Source organism: Kogia breviceps, chromosome X, assembly GCF_026419965.1.
Source record: "Kogia breviceps isolate mKogBre1 chromosome X, mKogBre1 haplotype 1, whole genome shotgun sequence".
Taxonomy (NCBI): Eukaryota; Metazoa; Chordata; class Mammalia; order Artiodactyla; family Physeteridae; genus Kogia; species Kogia breviceps.
The window spans coordinates 96,090,624-96,110,836 of NC_081330.1; the positions used below are offsets into that span (position 1 = coordinate 96,090,624).

The window sequence follows — 20,213 nt, forward strand, 5'->3', positions numbered from 1 at the left end:
GTCCTCCTCCCATCCCATTGCACCCCACCCTACCAGCCAGAAGCAGAAGTCTTATGAAGAAGTTTTGCGGAGAACATCCTGTCCTGGTTTCTTCTGTTCCAATGGGCTTGCCAAACACATCCTTGACCTGGGACACAGGCAGAGTTCAAACCAAGTCTATGTTGTCAGCCTGCTGGTCTCCCTTTTCTGGAAGGCTCCTGACTGTGCCCTCTCTGCTTAAATATTGTAGAGACGACTAGTGTTCTCTCGTAAGGTGGCCAAGATGTGGGAGAGTGGCTGATTTTTGATTCTGGCAATCTCTCGAACCGTATGCAGGGCCAGGCCTGGGTGGGAAAATGGGCAAACGCTTTTGGAAACCCCACGAGGGAGGAAGTAGGGAGCGTCGGTTTCCACGACAATCCTCTCCAGTGGGATCCTTCTCAGAGCCTCCCGGACCGACCAGGCAGTAGAGTAAGTTAGGACTGCAGTGAAGCCCACAGACATGTTGGGGAAATAGTCCAGAAGCGGCTTGATGACTGTGTAACTGCCAGTGAAGCAATGCCTATGGATCTTGTAGTCAGGGGGCACATATTTTTTCAGGATGCCCACCATATCTGACTCAGCTTCTCGGCAGTGGATCACTATGGGCTTCTTTAGAGACACGGCCAACTGCAGCTGTCTCTCAAATATCTTATGCTGCTGTGGGACAGGTGTGGTGCACTTACAGGAGTAATCCAAGCCAATTTCTCCATATGCTACAGCCTTGGGGTGCCGTAAGGCTTGCATAATCTCTCTTTCGTGACCCATGTGGTAGTAACGTGCAAAATGGGGGTGACAGCCAAAGGCCCCCCAGATCAGATCCTCTTTCAACAGCTCCTCCCATAGGCCATCCTTCAGTGTGCGAGGATCACAGAAATCAGAGATGCAGCCGTGAAATTCCTTAGGGAAGGAGCGGCTATAAATTTTTCTGAACTTGTTAAATGTCCCTTTGAAAGACAACTTGGAATAGAGCATGTCCAGGTGACAATGGGTATCAATGAAACCCTCCTGTAGGCTTTGTTGCCAGTGGCTCCTTGGCAGGGAAGAAGATGCATATCCTCCCCTAGAACGTGATGGTGTCTCCTCTTGGAGATGGTGTCTCTTCTCCTTCATCCTGGCTTCTGAACTTCTGGAGAAATGAAATGAATGAGAATTCGGAGACTGATCTTCTTCTGATGCCTTCAGTTCTGTGTGCCAGGCTGGGGAGTACACTGGAAAATTGAAGGTATAATCACTCAAGAAACTCTGGCTGCTCTTCCCAGCCTGGGATGTGTTGCTGCTGCTGCTGCTGCTGCTGCCGCCCATGAAGAGAGAGCAAGGAGGCTTGGGACTACTGGGCCAGTAGCTGGCAGAGTCATGCCAAGGACCACTATACAAATTAGGCCAGTAGATGACAGGCTCAGCTGTGAAGGATGGAAGCGTTGAAATTCTTGCGGGACTGAGTGGGACTGGCTCCTCCTGAGAGAACCTGAAGGCAGAAATCTCATCCACGTCAGACCAGCCACCTCCTGAAGGAGGGCGCTCAGTTACCATACACTTATCTTGATGCTTTTTGATTTGTGCATAATAGTCAAGTCTGTCTAGGAGTTCTAGGGCTGGACAGCCTTCTTCAAAAATGAGCGCCCTTGGGACATGAAGTGGCTCCTCACGATGTACCATCATTCTCCTGTCACAAAAGTCACTGATCTCTCTCTTCTGCTCTCTGACCTTTGAGGGAGACACTATTCTTTGAGGAGCAGAGGAGGGGACATCCCTGGCTGATCTTCCTCCAGAGCTGGGCCGCTGCCCTGTGCTCCATTTTGTACTAGTGGCAGCCTTTCCTTCTGGCATCGATGTTCCCAGGATGCTCTGGATCGCCTTCACATATATCATGGAAGAGCCTTGGTCTTGCTGTCTACCCCAGCTTGTCTGGCCCTCGTCTTCTTCCTCAGTCTCCTTATTCTGACCCTCAGCTATGGCTGCAAATTCAGGGTTTATGGAGCTATAGAAACTATGTTTGGAATTACCCCTAAGGTCGTAGGAATCCTCTGGAGAAGCCATTTCTTCTAGCACGGGGCTGGCAAAGCACAAAGGGGATGGTGCTGAGGTGATTCCACGGACGAGAGGAACCCGGAGTGCTCCGAATCAGGGAGTCTTGGGAGGCTGCTCCACCCACACACGAACCTGAGGAATGGGAAGAGTATAAAGAGAAGTAAAATGAGGAGGTGGAATTTCCCTGACAGGATGAACCCCAGGAAACCTTGGCTTGAAGTCCACAAGGACCTCCTTTGAGCTTTCAGACACCCGGGTGGCTAAGCTCCCCAGAACGTAGTGCAGAGCCCTAAGCTGGCTGGCTGGAGGAGGCCACGTCACTGGGCCCCCAGAGGCATGTGTGTTTGCTGGGGGATCCTATGTAAGTGCCGCTCCTGTGGTCCTTTACCTTAGCCACTCCCACTTCCGCTTCCGCTCCTGCTCCCGCTTCCGCTCCTGCTCCCACTCCCGCTTCCGCTCCCCCTCCCGCTCCCGCTTCCACGGCTTAGGGACCTTTCTCCTTTCTTTCACTCACTCACCCAACACAGTTCTCTGTGTTCCAGAGATGTCAAAGGCCTTCCACTGAGTTTGTGATCTCAAAACTGTTTGGAAAAGTCACAAAGACCCAAGGTCGACTGAAGGCTTGGTTCCGCGTCCAAGCCCTCAGCGAGCTCCTGAGAAAAATGGCGACTTTTTTTTTTTGCAGTTACTTCCGGGGCGTCAAGGCACTTCCGGGGCGTCAGGCACTGCTGGGACTAGAAAGTTTTTCCATTTGGTTTGGAATACAAGGCCCTTGTGAGATGTCAGAGCCCTCGAAAAGGCCGCAAGGTAATTTAGGGACCCCACGCAGGGGCCCCTGAGCTGGGCTGGTGGCCTAGAGGTCCAGGCTGCCGAGGGAGTACGGGGGGGTGGGGGGGGGTGGGGGGGGTGCTGAACCCAGCGCTGGAGGAGGTGGAGGGAGGGCACAGCTCCTTCCGCCCACCTGCCCTGGCCACCAGAAGTACTCCCGCAACCCCGGGTGCCCCGCCCATTCTGCTTCTACCTCAGGTCTGTTACGTCCTCTCCACAGCTGCCCCTCCCCCCCCTGCCCCACCCCGCCCCTGCCAAGTGTGCGTGGCAGCCAGCCCACCACTGGAGTTGCCACCATTGCTTGCTTTTTGTTAATCCCCCCCCACCAGTGTTTTTGAAAAGCATAATTATGGTTTATAAAGCATAGTTTAAATATACATGGTTTTGAAAACATAATTGTAGTATGTTACCATTTTCAGTCCTGTGGGTTTTTTTCTATCGACATTTGTGCGTATCCTAAGCATTTCTCTTATTGCTGCATAGTTTTAAAAAACATACTACTGCCTTCATAATATTCCATAGAATACATACATGTGCCATAATTCACCAGATCCTTCCTTTATTGTTAGGTCTTTAATTTACCCCACTCTAATTTTTTTGTATAATAAAAAAAATGCTGCAAAGAACATCTTTGCACATATGTTTCTCCATATTTTGGTTTGTTTCTTTGGGCTGCGTGCCCGGAAATGGAGTTCCTGAGAAGAAGTATAGGAATTTTAAAATGGCTCTTCAGAGCATCACACTACCTCAGAAGAACTGTAATAATTTAAAATTCCATGGGTAATGAATAACCCTACCAGGCTCATTTAATAGAAGAAACAAACAAAACCGGCACCTCACTGTTATTTTAATTTGTACTTACCTGATACTTTTTTAGAGTGAATATTTTCCTTTTTTAAATTGAACCTCTCCTGCATTTTAAGTTCTGTTTTCATTTGTTTTTTAAGATTCTTTAAGAATTAATTAAAAATTTTTTTATAAAATAAGCTTTTGTCATATGTTCTAAATTTCTTGTTTGTATGTTGCTTGTTTTTAATTTATATTTTAGTCTACTGAAGTTAGAACTTATTTTTGTACTTAAATTTTAATATTTTCTTTCATAATTTTGTCTTTTTCTCTTAAGTATGGAATGGTCATCCTCTCTTTCAGGGATTTGCCACATATATAATTTTTTTTGGAGGGTAAAAGGGATTGGTCTGTTATATTTAAGTTGATAATCCATCTGGTATTTATTTTGGGTTATAATTTATTTTAGGTGGAGATATACATTGATGGTTTTCCAAGTTAGTACTTTTTTCGCTTACTGATATGATTCCTCTTTCATCATGTGTTAAATTCCTGTATGTAATAGAGCTTATTTCCAGACTGTCTATTCTTTTCCACACACTAGTGTGTTTCTTATTACTCTGGTTTTGCACTGTTTTAATAACTGAAGCATAATAGTAAGTAAGGTATAATATCTAGGAGAGTTAGATCTTCTACATTACTCTTAATTTTCATAATTATCTTTAATAGGCTGGCTGTTTATCAGATGAAATTAGAATTATTTTTTCAAGTCCTTCCAAAACACCAAAGAAATATCCATTTGAAATATGTTATTTTATTCTGCTTATCCAGAATATACTTCGCCTGTCCTATTATTTGTCAAGTTTTCCTATATCTTCTAGTAAATACTTTTAGAGTTTTATCTGGGTCACAGAGTTTTCACTAAAACTATTTTTAAGTGTTTTGTAATTTTTTATTCTATTGTGAACATACGTTTTTCTTCCACTGTATTTTCAGGTGGTTATTGCTAGTACATAAGAATATTTTTGATTCAGTTGTGGTTATGCTGAAATCTTTTATTTATTCTTAGTTTTTCAGCGTTTCCCTATGCCATTATTTTGTCTATCTATAATGATAGCTTTTGTTTCTTTCTTGCTAATATTTTTACTTTTTACATTGTCCAGAACTCCTAAAAAATATTAAATCATGATGTTGGTAGGGGCATTTTTGTTCTGTCTCTGATTGTAGCGGACACATAGTTCAATTACATATAATACTGGCTATTTAGGCTATTGTTTTAAAGCAGATGCTTTTTTATCCTGTTAAGGAATTACTCTTGAATTTTAAAACGTATGTGGTAGGAAACAGTTTGAGATCATTATATATTTACTCTTCCTTTCTAATTTAGAAACATCTTTGCATCTGTGAGGAAAATGCTGCTTTTTGTGTAGTTTGCTTATTACTGTTATGGACTCTTGAGTTTTGTTTGCTTGTATTTTAGTTCGGCTCTTTGCTCTATAAATCATAAGTAGTGAAATTGCTCTGGAACAGTAGTTCTCAACCTAGGCTTGCACATTGTAATCACTTGGGGAGCTTTAAAATCACTGATACCTGGGCCTGACCTGAGGGATTCTGATTTCATTGTGTGTGGGTGTGTATAGGTGTGGATGTGGCCCAAACATCACGATTTTATAAAGCTCTACAGGTGATTCTGATGTGAAGCCAGGGTGAAAACTATTGCTCCATAGTTTTCTTTTCTTTTTCTTTTTTTTTAATACCTTGTTTATTAGGCATTGGAATTCACCTTTGTAGCTTTCCATCTTTTTTGGTATCCTGGGGGAGTTATATAAAGGGTGCTTTTCTTTTCCTTGAAAGCTTGAAAGAATCTATTAGTAAATCATCCTGGTTGGAGCCTTTGTTGGGGCAATACTTTGGTAATTTTTTTACTTCTTACTTGGTTACTAGTTTATTCACTGTGTTTTGATACTTCACAATTCTTACAGAAAATCACTTATTTAATTGTGGTTTTAAAATTTACGTTCATAAAAGCTTGAATAATTTATTATAATAAGATAAGTTACATCTTATAATTTATTACATCTCTGTGTCGTGCACTATCTCGTTTCTGATTTTGTTTATTTATATTCTTTGATTATCTTTGGTAGTGCAGGGGAGCAAAATGTGCCACCTCAAATAGTGTCTCTTAGGCATGTGGATTATCCCTAGCTGAAAACAGTCAAGCCCCAAAAGACTAAGGAAGAACCTTTGACTTTCTCCCTAACTGCCTAAAAGAATTTAGATACAGGACCTGTTCCATGAAGGGAGACAGGGAGGAACCTAGCAAAGTGTCAGTTAAAATTCCTCTCTTTCTGCCATTGCTTCTGTATGGCCCAGCAAACGTTTGTTAACCAAACATTTGCTTTTTTTCATCTTCTTGTGAATTGCCTTCCTCCCCTTTGAAGTCTCAACCCCTACCCCCTTCCCCTTCTCTCAGATAGCATATAAGCTTCAATTGCCTAACTTGTCTTTGGGCTTCATATTCTTATGGAGCCCCTATACGTACATAATGAAATTCGGTTTTTCTCCTGTTAATCTGTCTCATGTCAGTTTAATTCATTAGACCAGTCAGAAGAACCTAGAAGGGTAGAGGAAAGTTTTTTCCCTCCCCAACGCTAGAATCTTATCTATTTTATTTATTAATAAAAACTCTTAGATTTATTTATTGCAGTTGTTTTTCTCTTTTCAAATTTATCTATTTGTGCTTTTATCCTTTTTTGCTTTAGACTTGTTTTCCTTATGACAAGTTTTTGCACTTTCAAAAATTTTTGTTCAATCCATTGCTCACTGTGACTGCATTTCAGAATTACTTGTGGAGCTTTAAAAAAAATACTAATGCCCCTCTTAACTGCCTCCAAAATTCCTATTTAATTTATTTAGGCTTGGGTATATTTTTTCTTTGTTTTTTGTTTTTTAAGTTCCTAATGAGAAGCTGAGAAGGCTGAGAATAACTGAGTTAGTACATTTACCTGTGTTGGCTGTCTTTAACTCTAAATTCTCATATGTTATCATCTAAATCCAGTAATTTACCCAAGATTACAGATTTGCTTGTGTGTTATAGGTTTGTACCTCTTTAAATTTTATTAAATTCTCTACTTATTTTTTGTATTTTAAAATTTACTGTCACAATAATTATTAGAGGTGACAATATTTGTTTATAGTTACGTGATACATTTTTATTTGTATTGTTTGTGATTGATGGCTATGATTTCTGTAGTTTAAATTTATTAAAATTTTTTGTGTGTGTGTGGTACGCAGGCCTCTCACTGTTGTGGCCTCTCCCGTTGCGGAGCACAGGCTCCAGACGCACAGGCTCAGTGGCCATGGCTCACGGGCCCAGCCGCTCCACGGCATGTGGGATCTTCCCGGACCGGGGCACGAACCCGTATCCCCTGCATCAGCAGGCGGATTCTCAACCACTGTGCCACCAGGGAAGCCCCAAATTTCTTTTTTTTTTTTTGTAAATTAGCCTATGTAGGGAAGGAAAATAATTTTCCTTTCACTCTTCTAGGTTTTTGGCTGAGATGCCCCCTGTAATGAAAGACAGCTTAACAGGAGAAAAACAAACAAGTTTAATAGCATGTTTACCTCCTGTATACATGGGAGATACCAGGAAAACTGAGTAACTTTCCAAAGTATCCCAAGCCACCACCTTAAATACTAGTTCCAGCTAAAGGCAAAAGATGTTCGGGGTAGGGGGAGCCAGTTATGGGAGGTTATCAGGCAAAGCACAGTAAAGGTCGGTACAGTTATGCAGATTTAAGTTCATGCTTTCTCCATTGATGCATTTCTAGAGATATAGTTATCTTCCTTTTTCTGGCACAGAGAGGGAGAAACCCTTACCAATGGAGATTTCTGTTAAAAATGTAAAAGTCTCTTACAAAAGGATAACTTTTACTCACATTTCAGAGCTTCTCCTTTCTCAGCTGTTTCTTAAAAATGATCAGCTCAAGATAATTCTTATGCCAAGGAAGCGTATTTGGGGGTGTTATATTGTGCTGCCCTTCACATATGATAAATTTCTTAAAATATACCATTGTCATGTATAAAGGAGCCATCCTCTATATGCAATACAAAATTCATTATAGTTTATTTCCTTAATTCTGAGATTCCATAGTCATAAGAGAAACCATTGATTTAATAACAGCTTGGGGACTTCCCTGGTGGTTCAGTGGTTAAGACTTCATTTTCCAATGCAGGGGGTGCAGGTTTATTCCCTGGTCGGGGAGCCAAGATCCCACATGCCTCATGGCCAGAAAACCAAAACATAAAACAGAAGCAATATTGTAACAAATTCAATAAAGAGTTTAAAAATGGTCCACATCAAAAAAAATAATAATAACATCTTTTTCTGGAAGAATAAACAACACTACATTAAATGTACACAAATTTTTATTGTCTACTAACTAACCTATGACAGCATGCATTTATCCTTACTATTATGTACCTTCTTCTTTAGTACCTTGCAATTTAAATCTGAGCCTTTTTCATTAAATAGAACATAAACATTTTAAACTTAGACTTATGATGTTGATCTCTTTATAAAATGTTGAGCCTTATTGAACATTACTGGTGCTTCTTTCTTTCCTAACAGCTTCTCTAGGAATTCAGCTGTAAGCTTTTGACACTCGGATGTTTGGTTCCTGAGTAATAGTCTTTATGACTCATGCATTGGTCATAACCAGCTTCAGGATCTTTTAAAATTCTGTGATTTATTCTGAGAGATTAGACTTTTGTTTTTGCCTTATGAATACATTGCCTAGCACACGATGGACAATCTTCTAGCATTTTTATGTCAATGCTACATCAGACAGTAACATTTTGAAAACATTTTAAGTGAAAATTAGGATTCCAAATTGATGTTAAAATCCAGCGATTTGGGATAATGCAGTGCAAAGCAGAGAACTCAGTTGACATGAAAACAGAACTAACTCCTTCCCCACAAGGCTAAATTTACACCTCACATCAAGTTACATCTATGTTCCTCGTTAAAATGCATTCCTGACTGCTTTGAGCTTCTTTTGGCTTTAATTGTAAGAAGAATCTGATTTCAGAAATATTAACATTAAATTTTTTTCTATTATATGAGGAAATATCACATATTTAGTATTTAAAGCTAATTGATTTCAGATTTTATATCCTCTTGGCTAGCATCAAAAATCTGAATGCCTTGGGGATCAGGCAGGTAACCTCATATAATACAGGGCTTGTAGAGGCCTGTGGGGAATGGAAGCTCACACAACCTGCCAAATGACATTTGCATTCCGTTTTCAAGAAAATTACAGCCAATTACATCCTCTAGGACCTTATTTATCTAGTCTCTGCTTGACATCATGAATTATGAAACCTTGTATCATAATTATGTTTCTGTAAATTTTCATTTATCACAGTTTTTATTTTAGATTGTTCTCTCTGGATTCTCTGGTACATCAAGTTCCATTGCAATTAGGTCTTTCACCTTTGTGAGATCACTTTTAATATACTTGGTATCTCTTCCCTCAAATGCCATTTTGCTACATTTTATAGTTTCCTCTTCCTCTTCTTTTTCTGTCTTTCCATCTCTACTGCTCTGACTTGCTCTCTACCTTTCATGCTGGAGTTCGTCAGCCCTGTATTCTCAGGGGACCAGAACATGAAAAATCAGTCTGTCCCTCTTCTAGAAATATTGAAGTCCAACCTAAAATCATGTCTTTGTTTCCACTGAGCATCATTTATTCTCTTTCAGTGCATCATTTGCTTGATAAATATTTAATGATTATATGCTTGACAATATTGTCAGCTGATCTCTGGCAGTTTGGTCATGCACAAATTTATATCAGTAGCATTCAATACATAGAGGTAGGTGGGGTGTGAGTAGTCTCTCTACACTTTCCTACCCAATTACAAAGAAAAAAAGTTTCAGATTGAATATTACTGTAGGAGCAGAAAACTTTTCCCTTCTTCCCTTCGAGATTCTTTCTCTGGACTAATAGTTAAACTGACATAATGCAGATTAATGGAAGAAAAGGAAATTTTTGTACATATCGGAGCCCCATAAAAATATGAGACTCTCTGGCAGTTGGGTACTTGATGCTTATATACCATCCTGAGCTAAGTAGACGGGGGTAGAGGTCTGGGGCTTCAGAGATCATTCACAGGAAAATGAGAAGAGCAAATGTTTGGTAAACAAATGTTTGCCATGCCATGCTGATAAGGCTTTCTGATATAAATAAGTTTTTTCTGGTAATAGCTCTCTTCCTGGTGCAGGTTTCGTGTCTAAGTTCTTTTAGGCAGTTAAGGGAGAGGTAGAAAGTTCTTCCTGGGTCTGCTGGGCTCTGTCTTCAGCTCAAAATAATCCATATTCTAAAGTGACACCTTCTAGGGTGGCATATTTTGCTCTTCCTCACTACCTCTACTGAAAGCTTGATGGAACCCCAGCTCTCTTGTCCTTTTAGGTGTTCCAACAACATCTTTCCCCCCCTCCCACTTTAAAAAAATTGAGACAGTATTCATATAACATAACCTTTACTATTTTAGTGTTCAATATAATTCGGCATCCCACATCTTTTTTTTAAAAATTGAGGTAAAATTTACATAACAAAATTAACCCTTAGGCATTTTAAAGCATTCAGTTCAGTGGCATCTAATATATTCACAGTATTGTACAACCATCACCTCTATTTAGTTCCAAGACATTTTCATCACCCCAGAAGGAAACCCTGTACCCATCCAACAGCATCTTACTGGAAATGTTCACTCAACACAAATATGACAACATTCTAGTAGTGAGTTTAGCTAACTTTCTAACTGGAATCAGGCCAGATAAATTCCCCAAGAAAGCAGCTGAACATAGGACCGTTTTGGAATGAAGACAAAGGTGCCATTTTGAAGGTTTAGGTCCCTGGGCTCACTAGATTCCTAGAACCTGTTCTGGTAAAGACAGTGGCTGGTCAATATTTGTAACTGATCCATTCATTTTGAATACAATTATTTCACTAGCTAAAACTCATTTCTAATATTCTTTATGGTGATTAGCAAAGCCTCTTCTGTTGATCAGAGATAAACTACTGAGGCATTTTGTCAGCCACTTCTGAAGCATGGGCTTCTGATAGAAATTTGCCAAACAATCCTGGAGCATATATTCCTAATTAGGGTAACTGACCACCCCTAGAGGTTAGATTGCGCCTAACAGCCTCACTCACGTATATATTGTCTATGTTGAATTAACTTGGTGCTACAACGGATGTACACTTAACTTTTGCAACTTTAATTATAAAAATTGAACAAAAATGAGAGCAAAGGAAGTATTAAAATGGAGCTCTGAAGGAGCCTGTGCCCCAGGCCAAGCTTGAAATGGTAGCCTGAATCTACTGTTCCTTCAATTGTCCTCAATTACCATGTCTTTCATAGTGTGTGTAAGCAGGTCATTGTGTTGAGAGTGATTCTAATGGTGAAAGGTATGTATTATTTATACAACATGGCACCTAAACCTAAGGAAGCTATTTCAACTGGTCTTCAACTGAAGAGGCAGTCAGTCTTCTGCTTCAACATGGGAGAAAAACAGGCTGTGTTGTACTTACTGAAAGGCAGTTTTCCAAAGTAGTTAAGGAATTTTCAAGGGTATTTTTGACTCTCTCTGATTTTTACCGTAACTACTTTAGAATCACCTCTCCTACCCACGTCTACCCCCCACCCCCACCCCGACACGCACTGTAAGATGAGGCTGGGTCTAGCATTGAGCTAGGCTCTTTGAGGTTCCTGAAGAAGTGTAGGGTGGGGTCTCCAGTGCATTGGAAGAATTGCAGCTCCGCCTGTTTGAATTGCCTCAAGGCAAGCAATCAGCAGGACCAGAGATGAGAATAATTTTATCCTAGAACCAAGGTAGCTTTGTGGTATTTTTAATGAGAAAAAAATGACAAAACTTATATTCGTCTTGTGGGAAAGAATATTATTTTGTCTATAACACATACATATGGAATCCCACTGTGAAATTCCAAAGACAGACGCTAGTTCAATTTATGGTGGAGCTGAATGATGGTTTTATTGCTTGAATATCATTTCCTCATTCTAACCAGACAGTGATGAAAATATAAAATAATCTTTATATACTGTAACCTAGACTGTATATCCGTTCTCATACCTGATGTGTAGAATGTCTTCTTGCAAAAACTTCTCCCAATTTTTTCTTTATGTTAACAAAAAGTATACAGGCAGTAGCTTTATTGATTTTAAGTTCACTGAATTTTTTTCACTTCTTAGTTTCTAATTATGATTCCAACAGGTATTATCTTTTGATGCCTATTTAGAAGATGAAGTGCCTGATAAAATTCAAGAAAACTATAGAATAAGATGCTATAAAATCTACTTCTACCTTGAAGATGACACAATTCAAGTAAATGAACCAGCATTGAAAAATAACGGACTGCCTCAAGGTATCTATTTAAAGCAGAGTTATGGTTCTTTCACTTCTAACTACTGCCTTTATATACTATCTTTCTCTTGCTTTTTTTTTTTTAATTTATTTTTGGCTGCGTTGGGTCTTCATTGCTGGGCGCGGGCTTTCTTTAGTTGTGGCGAGCAGGGGCTACTCTTCATTGTGCTGTGCGGGCTTCTCATTGCAGTGGCTTCTCTTATTGTGGAGCACGGGCTCTAGACACGCGGGTTCAGTAGCTGTGGCTCGCGGATTCTAGAGTGCAGGCTCAGTAGTTGTGGCTCACGGGGTTAGCTGCTCCGCGGCATGTGGGATCTTCCCGGACCAGGGCTCGAACCCATGTCCCCTGCATTGGCAGGCGGGTCCTTAACCACTGCGCCACGAGGGAAGCCCCTCTCTCGCTTTTTAAAAGACCCCATGCTACTGTGTAGGTATCTAACTTGTTGGCAATGGTGAATGTAAACATGCTGATAACTTGTTATTGATGCTGAGTTATCAGCTTTCTACCCTCAACACTGGCCATTTCACTCACTCTTCTGTGTCATCCCTGTATCTTTCACATGCTGCTCTAGTATGAGCAAACTCTCCTGTGTCTTTGACTTTTTTCTTCAAACTCTTTTTTGTCTTTTTGCTATGACCACATTACTTCCTTCATAACACCCTCAGGGGTAGAGAGAAGACTGGTGTCCACTGCCACTTCCAGATTGGGCTTCTCTCTCCTTTCTTGAATTCACTGCTATTTGCTTCAGCCACTCTCTCTTCATCTTCATACCTATTAACTACGGACTTTCATAGTGCTTCAAGAGAGGGCCATTGCTCCTTCGCCCCACGTATGCCAGTCATCTTTACCCATACTCCACTTCAGCCAGACAAGAGTTAGCTCTGCAACGTGGCCAGTGGAGAAGCTAATCCTAGGTTGCATTAGTAGAAGCATGGCAGAGGTCAAGGGACGTAATTGATTTCTTCTGTTTGTGTGGTAAGTCCTTTACTTTGGACAGTGCCAAGTTCTGGATGCCTTTAAGGGACAGCAACCATGTGGGTGAAAGGACTGAAAAATTATCATGTGTAAGGGAGAATAGTGAAAAGGGATATTTGTCTGTAAAGGGAAGACTCAGGTGTGCTGATAAATGTCTTAAGGAATCTAAAGGGCTGTCACGTGGGGGAGGGGTGATCTAATTTTCTCTATCCTCAAGGACAGGACCTAGGGGGTCAGAACTCAGATCAGTAAGAGGAATAATTTTTTGGCAGAGAGGTTCACATACTTGGGACAAGGTACAGGTGGGTGGAAAGATCACCCTGCCTGAATCCTGGGGTAGGCAATGGTCCTCTCTCTCTTTTTCCGTTGCATCAGGCTTTTCTGACAATAGTATGGTTTGGAGACCAGAGTTAAAGTTCAAGGAAGACTACAGACAGAAGGGGCCTTAGGCTAATGGCACACACTCTGTTGGAAAGATGTAGGGACAAGTGGGCCTGGCCACAGCTGTAGCTTGCCAGTCGGCCTGCTGAATAGTCATGGGTTTTATTTGTGTTTCTTGGGCAAAGGACACATGGGGCTAGAATGGGTGTCACCAATGAATGAGTGGCCAAATTAAGGCCTCATGAATATTGAGTAGCCATGAATATTTAGTGCTCCTTGTATATTTAGTGTATCATGAATATTCAGAGCCCAGGTACCTCATGTATATTTAATACATACTGAAAAGTAGTTGTCTCTTGGTCCTTCCATCCCTTTCTTTCTGTGTTTAACATATACATGCTCTACTTACTATCAAATTAAAGTTATTTAACACATCTTATGATTTTCAGCCTATGTTGAATAAACTTTTTGCTTACTAACTACTTATCTGGGCCCAGTGCCTCCATATTGATATACCACAATGGGTTCCATGGGGAGAAACAGAGAAGTTTTAGGACCATAGGCCTCTGAGCATAATGTTACGACGAGTCAGTATGCAAAGGACTTCCTTCAGTGCTCCTGAGATTGAGATTGTTCTTAGAGCATGGCTTCATTATGTCTGGATGATTAATTTGGAGCCAGTCAGCATTGTCATGAAGTGTTTGTTGAGTGTCTACTCCATGCTAGGCACTGTGCTGAGTTTTGGGAAAATGGACAAAAGGAATAAGACTCATATCCCTATCTCATGGAGCTTGTAGGCAAGCAGGTTGGAGAGGAAAGGGAGCAAGGTGACTAGTCCAGGAGTTTTGCAGTTGTTCAGGGTAGAAGTGCTGAGTATACAAACCAGGACAGTGATGGTAGGAAGAGGACATAGGGGAAAGATTGTAGACACATTTGATTGGCAGTTAATAGGCCTTGGCCAGGGATTAAATATAGAGAGTGAGGAAGGGGAATATTTAATGATAAGGTACCTACTTTATCATTATCTCATTTAATCACCCCAGTGACCATCTAAAGTAGGTTACCATTAGCTTTTACAGGAAGGAAACAGGCTTAGAGAAGTAATTTGCTCCATCTGAATCTTAACCGATTGTCTCAGAGCTCATGCTGTGGTTGAGAGGATGGTGATGCATTACTAGAGCCCAGGAACATGGAGCAAGGAGTGGCATTGGAGTTGGAGCTGGGGTGTGTTTGGGTCATGAGGCTTTTCAAGTTGTGTTGGAACATCTGTATGGTGTTGCCCGCAAGGCAGGTGGAACCTTAGGATGTGGTTTCAGGAAAAAGGTCAACGCTGGAGTTGTGGATTGGGAATCAGGGGTGCCCAGATCATGAGCAGAATCAGGCTATTGTACCACGTTGGGAGAGAGCCGCTGTTGAGGTGGTGGAAAGAGGAAGAAGATTTGATTTAGTGTTGTGCTTGGTTTTATTGGTGGAGGGAGCAGGTGAGGATTGGTATGGGGAAAAGCAATATGAACTGTCCTCATGGTTCTTTGTGTTCCAGCTGATACAATATCTACTCCCTGGCTTTTATTTGGAGAATTTGTGGCTTAATGATAAATCTTTTAGGAAATATGGAAATGCTTCGATATTTAAGAAAAGGTTTTCAAAGTTGGAACTTTTAAAGTTGGAAATGTGATATTTTATTTTGTAAAGGGGCAAGAGGTCTTTATACTCTTTTAAAAAAGTTTTTATTGGAGTATAGTTGATTTACGATGTTGTGTTGGTTTCAGGTATACAGCAAAGTGAATCAGTTATACATATACATATATCCACTCTTTTGTAGATTCTTTTCCCATGTAGGTCATTATGGAGTATTGAGTAGAGTTCCCTGTGCTGTACAGTAGGTCCTTATTAGTTATCTCTTTTATGTATAGTAGTGTATATGTCCATCCCAATCTCCCAATTTATCCCTTTCCCCCCTTTCTCTTCTGCTAACTATAAGATTGTTTTCTATATCTGTGACTCTATTTCTGTTTTGTGAATAAGTTCATTTGTACCATTTTTTAAGATTCCACATATAAGCAGTATCATATGATATTTGTAGGTCTTTATACTCTTTAGGGTCATTTTAAACATATATAACGCAGTTCTTAAATATTGACAGTAATGTATTAGAAAATGTTTAAAGAATTATTTCAAAACATTAAGAAAATTGACAACTTTTAATTTCTATGAACATCTGTTTTGCCTAAGTGCATTTGTTTAGGTAAGTGACATTACTGCTTTAGCAAAAAAATATTTTTTTATACATTTTCACTTAAATGTTTTACTCTGATATTCCCTAACGAAGCTTTGCTTATTTTTTGATTACCTTCCCCACATGACATCAGATTTACACAAGTGATGGGCTGGAGGTCATACGACATCCTGAACCCGCATTAGTGACTTGCATTATGTTTTTATTTTTATTACTTTTAAGGCAAAAGTTCATATTCCTGTAGCTCACTGGCCCCTGTCCAGTGAATCTTAGTTTTATTAAACTCCAAGAAGAAAAATGAAATACATCCTCTATGAGGATCTTGGAAAGGCTTTTATTAAGACTTTTCGATTCTCTCAGCCTCTTGATTTCAAATCTCGCATAGGCAGATTCCAAAGGCAAATTGAAAATAGTTATAATGATTTACCTGAAAATAATTTTTATGTAAGTAGGAGGGAACGTTATTCATAAAGACTCAGGGGGGGAAACCCTTAGGAGAAGACAATTTTAAAGTCTCTTTTGAAATTTTCAGAATTTCTGATGGGCTCACTCTGATCAGGACATTTACCTGAGTGAGACGCAGCTCAAGGGGTATGTACAGAATACATTAGTAATCACGATATGTAATGAGACTGCATTTGTCAGCAGAGTGGAGATACTTGGTGGGCTCTAGCAGTTCCTGTGGAAAGCAAACACAAATAACCACTCTATCGTCAAGTTTTGTTTAGAGAGAAACCGGTCTCTTTTGAAATATTAATTAATTAATTAATATGATGATTCTTGTTAAGGAAGGTCTGTTAGGACAGAGGAAACTTTGGAAATTCATTGAAATGCCTTCTTCAGGCTTTCCTAAATTAAACGATTGGGAAAAAAAGAAATGAGCTTACTGAGCCAGGGGCTCAGACCTCAGTGGGATGGGGACACTCAGTTGTGTCTTGAGTGGCCTGGGACTGCTTTTCATGTGCCTGTGGGCCCTCAGAAGGGGTTAGGGGTCACATTTAGGTGCTGGGCACTGATGGTGCTCCTGTTACTTCCATAGGGTTTTGATATTTTCCCAATGAACTGGAAGGTCAGATTCACCTGTTTTTTTTTGTAGAGCTGACCATTCAGAAATTAGTGCACCTGGATGAATTATAGCCTCCCTTCTTAGTTGCCTCTCCTATCATGTACTCGTTTTAGGGAGGGGGAGTTTGGAATAAGCCAGAAATAAAAGAGGCATCCCTTAGCGTGGTGCCAAAATAGGCGTTCAGTTTTGTGTAGCTTCTCATCAGAACAACATATTCACGAATCCTTCTTGGCAGAGAGATATATGTGTGTGAAAAGTCAAGCCACTGATGCATGTCGAGGCTTGCTTTCATTTCTTGCCAGGACATCATTCTCTTTTGGGTTAGATGTGTTATATTCATAGAATTTGTTGCTGTTCTGCTGGAATATAGTTAAAACGATGTTATGCCAAGCCAGCCAGGAATGTCAGAGGTTAATCCTAGTAGTTTTACCTCTGATTGTCTAACAGAACAACTGTCAAATGCTGCCAAGTCCCAACTAAGCTATACTAAAGAAAGGATAACCGTTAGAAACATGCCATGATTTTCTGGTAAGGTCTGTGCCATTTGTTCTCAGTGGAGAGCAATCATCAGAATCTCCTGGCCCACCCGCAGAATTTCTGATTCTGTAGGCCTGGGGTCAAGAAACGGCTTCTGGGACTTCCCTGGCAGTCCAGTGGTTAATACTCCATGCTCCCAATGCAAGCGGCCTGGGTTTGATCCCTGGTCAGGGAACTAAGATCCCACATGCTGCAAGGTGCGGCCAAAAAAAAAAAAAAAAAAAAAAAGGAAAGAAAAAGAAATGGCTTCTACTTGATTTTCGGTGCATCCTTGGTTGAGAATACTGATCTCCACTAGTGACTTGTTTTGGCCCCTCGGTGGGGTAGTATTTCATATATATATATAACAAAAAATAGAAGTCATTTATTTATATTGGGCATATGCTATATCTAATAAGTATGCATCCCATAAAGTGGAATGGTGGGATGGTAGTAGAGTTGCCAGATAAAATACAGGGTACCTGGTTAAATTTGTAGTTCTAAGTATAACTATGCCCCAAATATTACACGAGACATACTTATACTAAAAATTATTCATTGTTTATCTGGAATTCACATTTAACCAGGCATCCATCTCGCTTTTCAGTTTGGTAAATCTGGCAACCCCAGAGGGTGGACTTTGCGGAGAGAACTGTCGCTGAATGGAGCAGAGTGGAGTATAGGAGTGGAGGTAAGTCACTGTGAAGATAGGTGCTTGGTGCATGCCTGCTGCTCAGTAAATTTGATGAAGAAAGGAAGAAAAAGGGAGGGATGGAGGAAAAAAGGAAAGGAATGTGACAGACTGTCCATAACACAGTGTAGTCATCATGAATGCTATGAGGTACTTTGAGGGATCAGAGGAGGAAATGCCAGTATCCATTAGAGAATAAGGCATTTGAGTGGTACCTCAAAAGTTTCTCCAGATAAAGTTGGAAGAGGAAGGCACATTAGTCGAAAGGAACAGCATGAGGTAAAGAGGTAGGAAAGTGGTGAGGCCAGGACTTGGGAGGTACTGGGAGCAGATCACAGAGTGTAAGGAAAACTAGGCAAGAAGCTGGTAATACAAGAGCAAGAGGACAGAATACCCAACAGGCTGTCATGTGGGGCTCATTCAGCGGGTAGGGGGAGATGCATAGGATTACTGTTTCTTACTGTGATCAGAGATATGGAATTCAAAAATTTTTATTCTTTCGCTGCAAGGCAAGTGTCAAGTTAGCTATATTTAAAAAGTTATTCTCATTAAATCAAACTCCACAAAGATGACATTTTGTAAAAATAGAAATGGGATAGTAATTTTAGTGAAGGAATTATAGTGAACATAAGAGGAAAAGATACTCTATCATGGCTGATCACAGTGAATGGTCTTAGTATTTTTAGGATACACATGATGACACGTGGCAATTGCACTCGTATATTCATTCACCTAAGAAATACCTGCCTCTAGACTTGGATGTACCCTAGGTCTGCAGTGTTACTAAAATGAACTAAACATGCTTAAGATAGAAGTAAGAGGTTGGAGTCTTGATTCTTGAAGGTGAATTCCTAAAAACTAAATTTAGTGGTATGAGCAAAGATCTAAAGCAATTCTGAACTGAATGAAATGAAAACGCATTAAACATAAATGGATATATCATCATTTTGATCTAAACCACAGGGGAGTGTTAGAAAGTTAAAGCTTGCAGAGTATAATCAGATAGCAGGGCCTTTAAAAAGAAAGAGAGATGAGAAATATGAAGATAAAGAAGAGCTTAAAAGCAGACAGACACCTGATGCCTGGACGTCTGCCCAAATTGTCTTTATGGACCAATTAAGAAGATAAATATCTGAACATTTCAAGGACAAATATAGTGCTTTTGTTGTTGTTTTTCCATTTTGTAATGTTATTTTTATTTATATATCTTGATGGTCTTGGGTGCTCTTCAATGTGTGCCAAAGACATGGCATCCTGCATATTTCTTTGATATTCCAGAACAAACTTCTACTGGTGGGGTTTCTGCCATTTATCATGGAAAACTATAAGCATACAAATACTAGTAAATAGAAATTTTAATTCCCAAAGGGCACAGTTGAGAGGTCCCACAAATGTATTTTTGAAAGCTCTCACGTATAACTACATTTCAAATGCCCACGTTACTTTTCTGATTAACATGGGATTGTGACTTTGGATTTCTCATTATTAAAATTTTCTTCTTTAGTGTTAGACCTGCCTTCTCTTTCCAATCCATGAATGGTCAGGACTCTCTTCTGTTACCACAAAGAACTTCCCTGGCCTCTTTTGAGAACCATCTAGTGAGAGGAACGTGGGACCTAAGATAAGGAAGCGTGTGGACGTTGCAGTTATGCAGGCTCCTGGAGGGGCGGGGACAGGTGACACAGTGGTGTTGACCCTGGTGGGGGATTGCTGCCGCTGGCAAGTGGGCCCTCTCCAGAAATTTACTCTCAGAGAAGAGAGAGGCTGTTCTTTTGCAAGAGCAACTCCATCATCTCTGTTTCACGGTGGCTGGCCGCTCTTCTCCCCATTTCTATCCTGTTTTGCCTAAGACACTCCCTCCCCTCCTTCACTTAAGTAATTTGTGGCTGTCATACAGTGAGATACAGTTCAGTGCAAACTGTGGAAAGTAATGGTATTTACTTAGAGCTTGAAAAACCCAGGTTCAAGATCTTTTTCTGCCATTTGTGAGTGCATGACCTTGGGCACGTCACTTAACCATCCTGAGCTTTGGTTTTCTCATCCATAAACTGAATATTTGTATTTCATGCATTATCTGCCTGGTGGGATTATTGAAGATTAAATGAGAAAAATATATGAAAGCATATCCTAGGGCTATGATGATGATTGTGATGATTACTATTGAAAAGCTCAGTGGGTGGGCCAGTTCTTCCCACCTAGAAAAATATAGGATTTCTATTTGAAGTCTTACTGAACAGA

At 40.3% G+C, this 20,213-nt stretch overlaps 1 protein-coding gene and 1 pseudogene across 1 annotated transcript in view; one reads left to right on the top strand and one right to left on the bottom strand.

Annotated features, from left to right (window-relative positions):
• The window catches only part of LOC136793435 (EF-hand domain-containing family member C2-like), a 71,264-nt gene that overhangs the window by 48,598 nt on the left and 2,453 nt on the right, over positions 1-20,213 (top strand). Inside the window, exons 4-6 of the mRNA XM_067023738.1 lie at positions 2,735-2,856; positions 11,960-12,110; positions 17,892-17,975. Of these exons, the coding sequence (XP_066879839.1) occupies positions 2,735-2,787 (53 nt within the window). The 3' untranslated portion in view covers positions 2,788-2,856; positions 11,960-12,110; positions 17,892-17,975. The remainder of the gene's footprint in view (positions 1-2,734; positions 2,857-11,959; positions 12,111-17,891; positions 17,976-20,213) is intronic.
• Positions 217-2,383, bottom strand: LOC131748536 (putative deoxyribonuclease TATDN2 pseudogene; annotated as a pseudogene).